Source organism: Delphinus delphis, chromosome 4 (genome assembly GCF_949987515.2).
Source record: "Delphinus delphis chromosome 4, mDelDel1.2, whole genome shotgun sequence".
Lineage (NCBI taxonomy): Eukaryota > Metazoa > Chordata > Mammalia > Artiodactyla > Delphinidae > Delphinus > Delphinus delphis.
The window spans coordinates 130,568,439-130,580,170 of record NC_082686.1 but is presented as its reverse complement, the minus strand read 5'-3'; the positions used below and the strand labels follow the sequence as shown (position 1 = coordinate 130,580,170).

The 11,732-nt window shown below is 36.3% G+C and overlaps 1 protein-coding gene across 1 annotated transcript; it reads left to right on the top strand.

Annotated features, from left to right (window-relative positions):
- Positions 1-5,514: 5,514 nt before the first annotated feature.
- STRIT1 (small transmembrane regulator of ion transport 1) lies at positions 5,515-8,463 on the top strand. Its single transcript, XM_060010097.1, has 3 exons — positions 5,515-5,672; positions 8,115-8,213; positions 8,313-8,463. The coding sequence occupies exons 1-2, from the start codon at positions 5,660-5,662 to the stop codon at positions 8,207-8,209; spliced, it is 108 nt and encodes a 35-aa protein (XP_059866080.1). The 5' UTR covers positions 5,515-5,659; the 3' UTR covers positions 8,210-8,213; positions 8,313-8,463.
- The last annotated feature ends 3,269 nt before the right edge of the window (positions 8,464-11,732 follow it).

The window sequence follows — 11,732 nt, the reverse complement described above, 5'->3', positions numbered from 1 at the left end:
CTCTTAGCAATCACCCTCCATTCTCATCTCCCTCATCCCCAAGCAACCACTGAGCCACTTTATGTCTCTATAGATTTGCCTGTTCTGGACATTTTGTAAAATGGAATCATATAATATGGCTTCTTTCATTTAAGATAATATTTTCAAGGTTCAGCCATGTTTAGCATGTTCCAAAACTTCATTCCTTTTTATGGCTGAACACATCACATTGTATGGCTATACATTTAGTTTATTCATTCATCAATTTATGGACATTTGGGTTGTTTCTACTTTTTGACTATTATAAATAATGCTGCTATAAACGTTTGTGTACAGTATGTTTGAACACCTGTTTTTAGTTCTCTTGGGTATACATGTAAGAATAAAATTGCCAGGTCATAAGGTAATTCCATATTTAACATTTTGAAGAACTGCAAAACTTTTTCAAGGTGGCTGTACCATTTTACATTCCCATCAGCACTAGAGGGTTCTAGTTTCTCCACATATTTGTCAATACCTGTCATCGGCTGTCTTTTTTATTATAATTATCTTCGTGGAGGTGAAGTGGTAGCTCATGGTGGTCTTGATTTGCATTTCCCTAATGACTAATGATTTAAATATATTTTCATGTGATTATTGGCTACTTGTATATCTTCTTTGGATAAATGTCAATTCAAATTCTTTGCTCATATTAAAAGTGATTACTTGGGTTTTTTTATTGTTGAATTATAAGAGTTTTAAAATATATATATTCTGGATACTAAACCATTATCAGATGTATGATTTGCAAATATTTGTTTCCATTCCATAGATTGCCTCTTTACTTTCTTGGTGGTGTTCTTTGATGTACAACACTTTTAAATGTTGATGAAAGCCAATTTACCTACTTATTCTTTGATTGCTTCTGCTTGGGTGTTATAGCTAGGAAATCATTGCCTGATTCACTCCTATGTTTTCTTCTGATTTTATAGTTTTAGCTCTTACATTTAGGTCTTGGTACATTTTGAGTAAAGTTTTCAATATGTTATGAGGTAGGGGATCCACCTTCATCCTTCTGCATGTGAAAAACTAGTTGTCCCAGCACCATTTGTTGCAAAGACTATTCTTTCCCTAATATTTTGTCTTGGTAGCTCTTGATAGTCAACTGAAAATCAATTGACTGTAAGTGTTTGGGTTTATTTCTGGACTCTCAATTCCATTCCATTGATCTATATGTCTGTCCTTATGCCTGTCCCATATATTCTTGATTACTGTAGCTTTGTAGTAAGTATTGAGATCAATAAGAATTAAGTTCTCCAACTTTTCTTTCCTCTTCAAGATTGTTTTGATTATTCAGGCTCCCTTGTAATTCCATATGAATTTTTTTTAATAGAAATTTATTTAATTTTTGGCTGCGTTGGGTCTTCGTTGCTGCACGCGGGCTTTCTCTAGTTGCGGCGAGCGGGGGCTACTCTTCATTGCGGTGCACGGGCTTCTCATTGCATTGGCTTCTCTTGCTGCGGAGCACGGGCTCTAGGGGCACAGGCTTCAGTAGCTGTGGCTCGCGGGCTCTAGAGCGCAGGCTCAGTAGTTGTGGAGCGCATTCTTAGTTGCTCTGCAGCATGTAGGATCTTCCCGGACCAGGGCTCAAACCGTGTCCCCTGCATTGGCAGGCGTATTCTTAACCACTGCACCACCAGGGAAGTCCCCGATATGAATGTTAAGGTTAGGTTTTCCATTTCTGAAAAAAAAAAAAAAAGGCCATTGGTATTTTGATAGGAATATACTGAATCTGTAGATTGCTTGGGGTAGTATTGCCACCTTTAACAATATTAAGCATTTCAATCTGTGAAAATGGAATGTCTTTTGTTTATTTAGATTTTTAATTTCCCTCAGCAATGTTTGGTCAGTCTTCATTTACAAGTCTTGTATATCTTTGGTTAAATTTATTTCTAAGTATTTTATTTTTTTGATGTTATTGTAATTGTCATTTTTTTCTTAATTTTCAAACTGTTCATTGCTAGCATGTAGAAATACAACTGTGTGTTGATCTTGTAACCTTGCTGAATTTGATTATTAGCTCTCAAAGATTGTGTGTGGAGGGGACTTCCCTGGACTTCCCTGGTGGCACAGTGGTTAAGAATCCACCTGCCAATGCAGGGGACACGGGTTCAAGCCCTAGTCCGGGAAGATCCCACATGCCGAGGAGCAACTAAGCCTGTGCGCCACAACTACTGAGCCTGTGCTCTAGAGTCCGCGAGCCACAGCTACTGAAGCCTGTGCCCCTAGAGCCCGTGCTCGCAGCAAGAGAAGCCACCGCAATGAGAGGCCCGCTCACCGCAATGAAGAGTAGCCCCCACTAGCCGCAACTAGAGAAAGCCCGCATGCAGCAACGAAGACCCAACACGGCCAAAAATAAATAAATTTATTTATTTGTTTTTTTAAAAAGATTGTGTGTGTGGATTCTTTAGGATTTTCTCTATTATAAGATCATGTCATCTGCAAACAGTGATAGTTTAATTTCTTCTTTTCCAATTTGGATGCCTTTTACTTCATTTTCCTGCCTAATTCTCCTGGCTCCACCCTCCAGTACAATATCGACTCAAAGTATGAGAGCAACCATCCTTGTCTTATTCATCATGTTGTGGAGGAAGCACCTAGTCTTTCTCCATTAGGTGTGTTGCCAGCGGTGGGTTTTTTGTATATTCCCTTTGTGAGGTTGAGGAAGTTCCCACTTATTCCTAACTTATTGTTTTTATCTTGAAATGGTGTTGGATTTTGTCAAATGTTTTTTCTGCATCTACTGAGATGATCATGTGGTTTTTGTTTCTTATTCTATTAATATGGTGTATAACATTAACTGGAATTGGAATGTTGTACGGACTATACATTCCTGGGATTAATCCCACTTGGTTGTGGTGTATAATGCTTTTATATGATGTTGATGGATGTGGTTGGTTAGTTTACTGTTGAGAATTTTTGCACCTATCTTCATTAGCGAGATTGGTCTGCAGCTTTCTTATGATATCTTTGGCTTTGGTTTTAGGGTAACAGTGACATCATAGGATGAGTTGGGAAGTCTTCCCTCTTCTTCTACGTTTGGAAGAGTTTTTAAGTGTTAGTGTTAACTCTACATGTTTGGGAGGATTCGCCAGTGAAGCCGTCTGTTCCAGGGCTTTTCCTTGTGGGACAATTTTTTGATTATGACTTCAATCTCTATTTTTTATAAGTCTATTCAAATATTCTATTCCTTTTTGAGTCAGTTTTGGTAGTTTATATCTTTATAGGAATTTGTCCATTTAATCTACCATGTGTAGATCTTTCTACCATAATTCGACACTGATAGTTAAAAATGTTTGAAAAGTGAATAAATTGATTTATCTTGAATAAGGAGCCAAGTATTTGAATTTTTTAGCTTAAATACCCTAGAACAATCTAATGTCACCTTGATAATAAAGGATTTGAGAGCTAAATCTTCAAGAAAATGCAAATTAGACAATGTACTTACGTACCTAAATGGTATGCCCTAAGAGGAAGATTAGAAAATGGTAAAATATCGGGTTTATGAGTTCAAAGCAAAACTAGTCCAATAATGAATAAAACATTTTTTTCCTAAATAAATACTATAAAACTTTTTTTTAACTGAAGGAATACCAAGGAAATGAGATTCTAGATTGAAACTTTCTCTGAGATTGGGGCAATTCATTTTCATTGAAGTAATTTTTTTTTCCTGTCTCTTTCTATAGAAAAGAAAAATAAATGAGTTATAAAGTAATCCCTCCTCAGAATCCAAATTTGTAGCAGTAATGTTAATATTTCATATCAAAAAAAAGTTTAAGACAACTGACATGGAAATAAATATTTTTAATGTAGAAATATTTCCATACATTCTATCTTTATCCACTTCAGGCAGATTATTTTACCCGAGTATATGTATCTTTGTTCTTTGGAGTGTACCTTACTGTTTTTTTTAAGTACCTTTTTTCTTTTTTTTTTGGCTTTAAGAAAGGGTGTTCATTTGAGCCTATTTAGTTAAAAATTTCAGCATTTAAGTGAAATTGCCCTCGATTGACTTTTGTTCAATATGTAATTATTTAATATTGGAAAAACCTCCTGACTTTATCAGGGATTTTTTTACATAATCTCTTTTCTTATCTGGTATAGACAGGCATTTTTTCAACATTAAATTGGAGAGAGGGAGAGAGAGATGATACCTTGGCTTAAATGACATTAAACAAGCAACAAATTTACCAGATTTTTGGCTGCACACTCTAATCTATAGGTATATGACTTGAGGTAGAAATTCATATGTTATTCTTGCCTGTGTGGGTTGTAGCATTCTGCATTCATATAATAGCAAGTTCAGTGTGGTCGAAGCATCATTGCAAATGGGAAAGTAAAGAGGTGGGGCTTTTTAGGTATCTTGACAAGGAGTTCTGATTTTTATTCTCTAGGAGATGGAGAACCATTGGTGGTTTGTTTTTTTTGTTGTTTTTTTTTTTGCTGTACGCGGGCCTCTCACTGTTGTGGCCTCTCCCGTTGCGGAGCACAGGCTCCGGACACGCAAGCTCAGCAGCCATGGCTCATGGGCCCAGCCGCTCTGCGGCATGTGGGATCTTCCCGGACCGGGGCACGAACCCGTGTCCCCTGCATCGGCAGGCAGACTCTCAACCACTGCGCCACCAGGGAAGCCCCATTGGTGGGTTTTGACCAGTGATGAGACATGTGGTCATCTGCAGGAAACATTACTCTTGGAACTGTGTGGAGGTAGATCTGATCAGGTAAATCTTGTTTTCAGAGGAGGACACTCAGTCTTGTGTTAGATTTTTTCAAAGTCTGTTACAAGGTCATTTTGCAAAAGCTTTCCATCCAGACCCAAAAGTTATTCCAATGAGAATCTAGAGCATAATCTAGGTCATGTTACATAAGCCGGGTTGGACTTTGAAAAATGGAATGTCCTATTTTTATACATTGCTAATAAAAACAACAAGCTATGACTGCTCTCTGAAAAGTCTAGGCAATACCACAGCGTTTTATTGTTTTAGTTTCTAGCACATTTATACTACAATTTTCTGTTTTTAGAATGGTTCATAGGAAGGGGCACTATTTTATCTTTTGTATTCTGTAATATAATAAAGAACTGTCTCTATTTGATATAACTTTTTCATTTCATCTTTATGACACTTCTTCCTTGGGTAGCTATTACTATCTTTATTTTAAAATCAAAGAAGCTGATGCTCAGTTAAGCAACTGGCCTTTATTACAGAAATAGCAGAATTGGAATTTGAAGCCAGGTCTCTCCAACTCCAAAGTCCTTTCTTTCCAATATACCACCCTTCCTCTTTAATAGGACTTCTCTAATCGCAATGCCATCTTTCCTCTGTACACCCCCTTCCCAACATTTCCTTCATGTTGTCTGAGGCACTGGGTGAGTTAAAAAAAATCTGCCTATCACTGGGTTAGGATAATTCAACTTAATTGTTTAGGTCATGTAGCCCCTTGTTTCCTCCACAGTAACAGGATAAAGAAAGCGACAGAGGAGTTCTGCTTTCCACTGTCTTACATCACCCAGACAATTGGCAGCCAGGAGTCAGGCAGCTGTCACACTCTTCAGATGTCTATTTAAAGTTCAAAGAGATGCTGGATAACAATAACAAAGAGGTAAGCGTGGCCCTGACCAGCCCACCCCACAACAGGAAGAATGGCTGAAAAAGGTAAGATTTAAGACGTCCAACTCTCTTGGCAAAAAAGGCCCCAGGCTCCCTGGTTTATTTTCTGTTTCACAATATTTTCTGTTTCTTAGCTATTCTGAAGAGTGTGGTATCTCTGCTAAAGGATCATTAACCGTATATGTTAGTGTGGCTGAAAAAGTGCATTAGATACGCAATTTATGGACCATGTCTATACGTTACGTGAATAATTTCGAAAGGATCAGATAAACAAAAGAGCTTAATTTGTTCATGCTTGTTTTGAAAGATGAGTTAGAGGCCAGTTATTCTCCAGTGTTGTACTGGATTTGAGGCGTTGTGGTGTGCTGGGCTAGCATTAAGGACATTTGAATTGTGTCAGATCTGCTACTAAATGGCCATGTGAGTTTGGGGGAAATCCCTCTAACTTTCTGAGTGTGTTTTCTGACTCTGAAACAAAAATAAATAAAATAGGCTTAGTATGCTTCACATCTGAATGTCTTTTTTTCTGTTTTTTAAATGGTTTTTATTTTTAAGAAAAATGATTGACTGTAATAAATGATAAAATGGGCTGAATATATATATATATATATAGTGTCCAAGTAAGTTTTCAAATGCCTATGGGAATTGATGCTTTTAATCCTGACAACAATCTCATGAGATATGAAGTGTTATCATCATTCCCGTTTTATAGATAAGGAAACTGAGGCACAGCAAAGTTTAGTAACTTGCTTGAGGTCACATATAAGAGCGTGGTGGCACCAGGTTTTAAACCCGGAGAGAAGAATTTTGGAATTACTGTTCATATTTAAAAAGAGGTTTTGTGCTTATTTGTGTTACTAGTGTGACGTATGCAGAGTATGTTGTGTTCCTAAATATTCCTATTTCAAACCAATGCTACAGATTATAATAAAACTTAAAACACTACTGTTAACAGAACACAAATGCAGGTATACTTTGAGTATTTAAATGCACAGTCAATTGTATTGTTTTACAAAGAATAATAAGTAATGAGATACACTTTTAGTGCTTTATTATATGTAAATTTCAGAACTGTATTAAAATATGCTTGTATAAAATACTTAAAAGTTAATTCCAATATTTTAATTGAGCATTTATAAGTTCTTTGAAATTGGGAAAAATACTAAATCAATATAGGAGTTCAAGAAATTACTACGTACTTCCACTGTAATGCTACCTTAATTCATAAAAAGGCTTTCATCCAAATGAGAGTAAAGAACATATCATAAAGTTTCCTTTATCCTTAAAGCAATACCACATGGCAGGTAACGAGAAAGAAAGGGTTTTTTTCATTTAGAGGTTAACGCTTTGTTCAAGGTCACAGTGAGATGGACAAGCAAGGAAAGCTGCTGAACTTGTGAGAGTTGAGAGACTCCAAAACTTTTGGAAAAATAGATTTAAACTATAAAAATCCATTTTAATTTCAGAATATTTGCTGTTATGAGTGTCTTCTAATTTTAGAAGTGTCTCATTTCCTGATGATTTTAATAGCACTTAAAAAACTTCACTTTTAGAGTGATGGAAATTGTAATAGGAATGCAATTGCTAAGAATATGCATTTTCTTTGTTAGCTAATGGCATAAAATCTGTGTTTTTCAATTAGGAACATATCTGAGGCTTTAACACAGGGACATTAATTCTATACTATGTGTTTCTGTGCTGTTTTGAATCATTTTGTGTGGTGTGTTGGTTGTAACAAGATTGAGATGCGGTGACTATTAAAAAAAGATACTTTTATAAGTTGCTGTTTTACAGGTAAGGGTACAAATAGGAGACACAAGAGGAATTATTATACTTTTGTCTTTTACGCGTGTGTTGGATCAGTGTAGGTTGCCGTATTGAGCCCGTTAAAAAAATAGAATATCTTTTCTCAATGATTACATAAGGTATCATGCTTTCCTTTTCCTATGATAAAGGCAGCTATCAAGTCTAAGAATGATTTTCAACACCTTTCCCTATGTTATGACTAGTTTAGTAAGAATTACCTCAGTCACTTTCCAGTGTTTCTATGTAAACAGCTGGTCTTTGTGTTATTGAACAAATGCATGAATCTGTTCTGTATATACTACACCCACACCCACACAGTAATTAGAGTTTACAAAGCCTTTGTAAACACGTGATGCCATTTGATCCTCACAACAACTCCAGGAGGTGTATATCACAAGTTTCATTCTCTGTATCTTACAAATAGGGAAGTTCAAGCTCAGGATTGTCCAAGGTCACATAACTGTAAAAGGAAGGCCTATGGTTTGAACACAGGTCTTCTATTCCAAATACCCAGCTGAGTCACAAGTCCCTTTGTAGAAAAGAAAATAATAATCTTGTATGGATGTGATTAGAGAGTGTATTTTTCCCTTGATATTATATCAGACTTCCTCTTATCCTTTTGATTCAGAAGATTTAATACCAACATGACCTACCTGATCTGCTTCCTCTTATTTTTTCCAGCAACGACTACATTTTCACACCTTCTGGTCCCTATTCTTCTCTTGATTGGCTGGATTGTGGGCTGCATCGTAATGGTTTATGTTGTCTTCTCTTAGAAAGGTAAAGTTTTCAATAATTAAATATGTTTCTTCACAAAGAATACACATTACTCCAGAAATAATCTTTTCTGTTTTACTAATGGAACATTTTATCGTGCAGGCAAGAAGACTTCAGGTTGACATCATTTAGAAGAATTTAAAAAAGCACGAAATGACAGATTATTAAATGTTTCTCATGTAAATAACTGCAATGTTTGACATCAGTTTATAAAACTTGCATTTGTAAACTGGTACTTCAGTGGACATAAGAATCTCTTCAGAAACATGTTTAAAATTCTGGGTACAAATAGTGACTATAAGAAAATATAGATGAATTTCTCTACAAACTGGGAGTAGGAAAAATATTCCTACTTAGTATGTATAAGCAATAGGAAAAAGTTTGGTAAATTAAATTACATTAAATTTTTTGGCCACCCCTCAAAAAACAGAAAAACAGAAAAAATGAGCTAGAGATAAGAAGAGACAGTTCATAGAAAACGAAAATGTGAATGTAAACTTGACCCTTAACCTCTTACAATAAGAGAACTGTAAATAACACCACATTGAAGAACCATTACTCACCTGTCAGATGGGAAAAAATGAAGATATACCAATATATGTCTTGGTAAGGCTGTGGGGAAATAAGCACTCTCATATACTGCCTTTAGAAATTCAAAATGGTACAACATTTTTAGGGGTGTTCAGCAATCAAAATACCAAAATTACATATGTATTTAACTTTTGACCCAGCTATCCTTCTTCTAAGAATATTGACATTTCCACAGGTACACTGCTAAAAATACAAAATGGTATATGCACAAGTCTATTCATTCTGGCATCATCTGTTAGAATGAAACCCTGGAAAAAGCCAAATATCTATTAATAGAAGACTAACAAACTGTAGTCTATCTACATAATGTGGCACTTAAGCAGCTGTAGAAAGGAATGAATGAAGGGGGTTCTCTATATGCTGATGTGATGTTATCTCCAGGGCAAAGTATTTGGTGAAAAAAACAGGTACAGAACAATGTATGCTACCTTTTGTGTAAAAAATGAGGGGTTATACCAATATGCACACATACCTGCTTATACTAAAATACTGGAACAGAGGAGCCACAAATGGCTAGATATCTCTGAGTGTCCCTTGTTTTCGAATCAAGTAAATATCTTATAAATTAAAAGAACAAAGAAAAAGAAAAACATAATCCCCAAATTTAAAGCAAATTGAAACAAATCTAATAGTACATCAAATTGGTGGAGGACCTGTTAAAACACAGGTTGCTGGGTCCCACTCTCAGAGTTTCTGATTCAGCAATCTGGTGTGGGGGGCCTGAGAATTTCATTTCTAACAAGTTTTCAGGTAATGTTGATGCTGCTTGTCCAGAATCCATAATTTGAGAACTACTGCTCTAGAAGTGCTATGGTCTGAATGTTTGTGTCCTCTCAAAATTCATACATTGAAATCCTAACCCCCCAACTTCAATGGTATTTGGTGTTAGGGTGGGGATTGGGAGGTGATTAGATCATGAGTATGGAGTCCTCATGAATGGGATTAGCACCCTTATAAAAGAGGCCCAGAGAGCTCTCTAGCCCTTTCACCTTGTGAGGACACAATGAGAAGTTTGCAACCTTAGAAGAGGGCCTCACTTGAACCTGGCCTTGCTGGCACCCTGATCTTGGACTTCCAGCCTCCAGACTGTGAGCAAAAAACATTTGCTGTTTATAAGCTACCCACCCATCAGTGTTGTTTTGAAATAGCAGCCCAAGTGGACCAAGACAAGAAGGGACCCAGTTTCTTCCTGGTAATTATAGCATCCTTTTTTATTCAATTAATTTTCCTACTGAAATTAATCTCATCAAAACAATTAGAGAAAACTTTGGCTTTATTCACTGAATCTTATCTTTTAAACTTGGTTAAACATTTCAAAAAAGCTTTTTAAAAACTTCTGTTTAAAGAAATATTTATAAAATGCTAACATAAAATGTGTATAAAATTAGGCTCGACTATTTTCATTAACAACTTGACCGAGTTTTAGTTTTCTCCAGACTTGAGAAGAATGAACTCACCTTGAATCAGAAGGCTACTGGATACGGCTCCTGCAGTGTTGTGAAAGCTGATTGTTAACTTTTCAGGAATTTTGAAAGTTAGGTTACATCTCATTGGCAGCTGGAAACTGGCCACATGGGAGTATTTACATCACAGCAATCAACAAGTACTATAAATCAGGGCTTCCTCCCAGTGGACAGCCAGTTCTTAAGTACACCCCTGACCTGAATCCCCTAGACTTCCCTGATGCTTATATGGTTTGCGAGGGCTTCAAGACCATCTACTATTTTTTTTCCCCTTCTTAACATTCTGTTTGAGTTAATTAAAAATATGGTCTTTCTATTCACTTGACCTCTTTCTGTGCTATAGACTTTAATGAGAAACCCATGAAAGCAGTAGACTTTCTCAGAATACATACATTCAGACAAAACTGTAGATGTTATTTCAAGATGCTATTTCAATGGATTTCCTGAAATCCATTAAAAGACTCCCTAGGTAGAGTAGCCCCTGGGCTGTCACCAACTTTCTAAAGGTTTTAGGCTACTTTACAGCTGGGCTCTGGTTTCCCTTGGGGTTAAGGACATCAACTCATATTTTAGCTTTCTTCCTGGCTAGAGACTGGGTTTTTCTGTACATCTTTCTGCCGACACCATTCCTGCATCACCTGTCATCTTTCTTGCATTTGTATACCACAGAGTCTTGCCATTTGGTTAGAAAGTTATAAGACAAAGTTGTGGCAACCTATGTTTTACGTCAGAACAACTTTACTTTCTTTAGTCTGGAGTCTTCTTCTCCACACGTACTGGTCCTTTTCTTTAGCCCTTCAAAGCTATAGGTTATCTCATTTCTTGTTCAAATGTGTGCACAACTTTTCCCTGGAACACAAAAAGCTTCAGCATTCCCATAAATCTTAATTTTCTATCTATCTTTGACAAAGACTTTCTTATTTCAAGGGCTCAATATTCTTTTCCTTAGCACTTTAAAGCAGACTGTAATGTTGTTTTTAAGCAGCAGTAGAAATGAATTTCCCTATAATAAGTATTTTAATTCCATGTTTACACATCCAACCTGATCATTTTCTCAGAGAACAAAGAAAGCTTAGTGCAGTGAAAAGACCAAAAGTTTTGGAAGTCAGATTGTTGTATTCTAACTTGGGAGTCCTTTGAGGAGTTAATTAATCTCTCGAACCTTAGTTTCTCAACGATAAAAGAAGAAGAATATTTTCATGGGATTGTTGTGAGGACTGCAGTGTTTTCTAAACCTGCCTGAACTGAAACAATTGAGTCATTTGTTAAAAAGACAGATTCTCAAGCTCCTGCTCTGGAGAGTTCATTTCATTAGGTCTAGAGAAGGCCTATTATGAAATCAATTCCCCAGGTGATTTTTAGTATCACAGAAGTTTGGAAACACACCTATCATATATGTGTGTGTGTATGTAGGCATTACTCCCTGGTACATGAGACCCTGATCAATGACAGCTTATATCAGTAAATC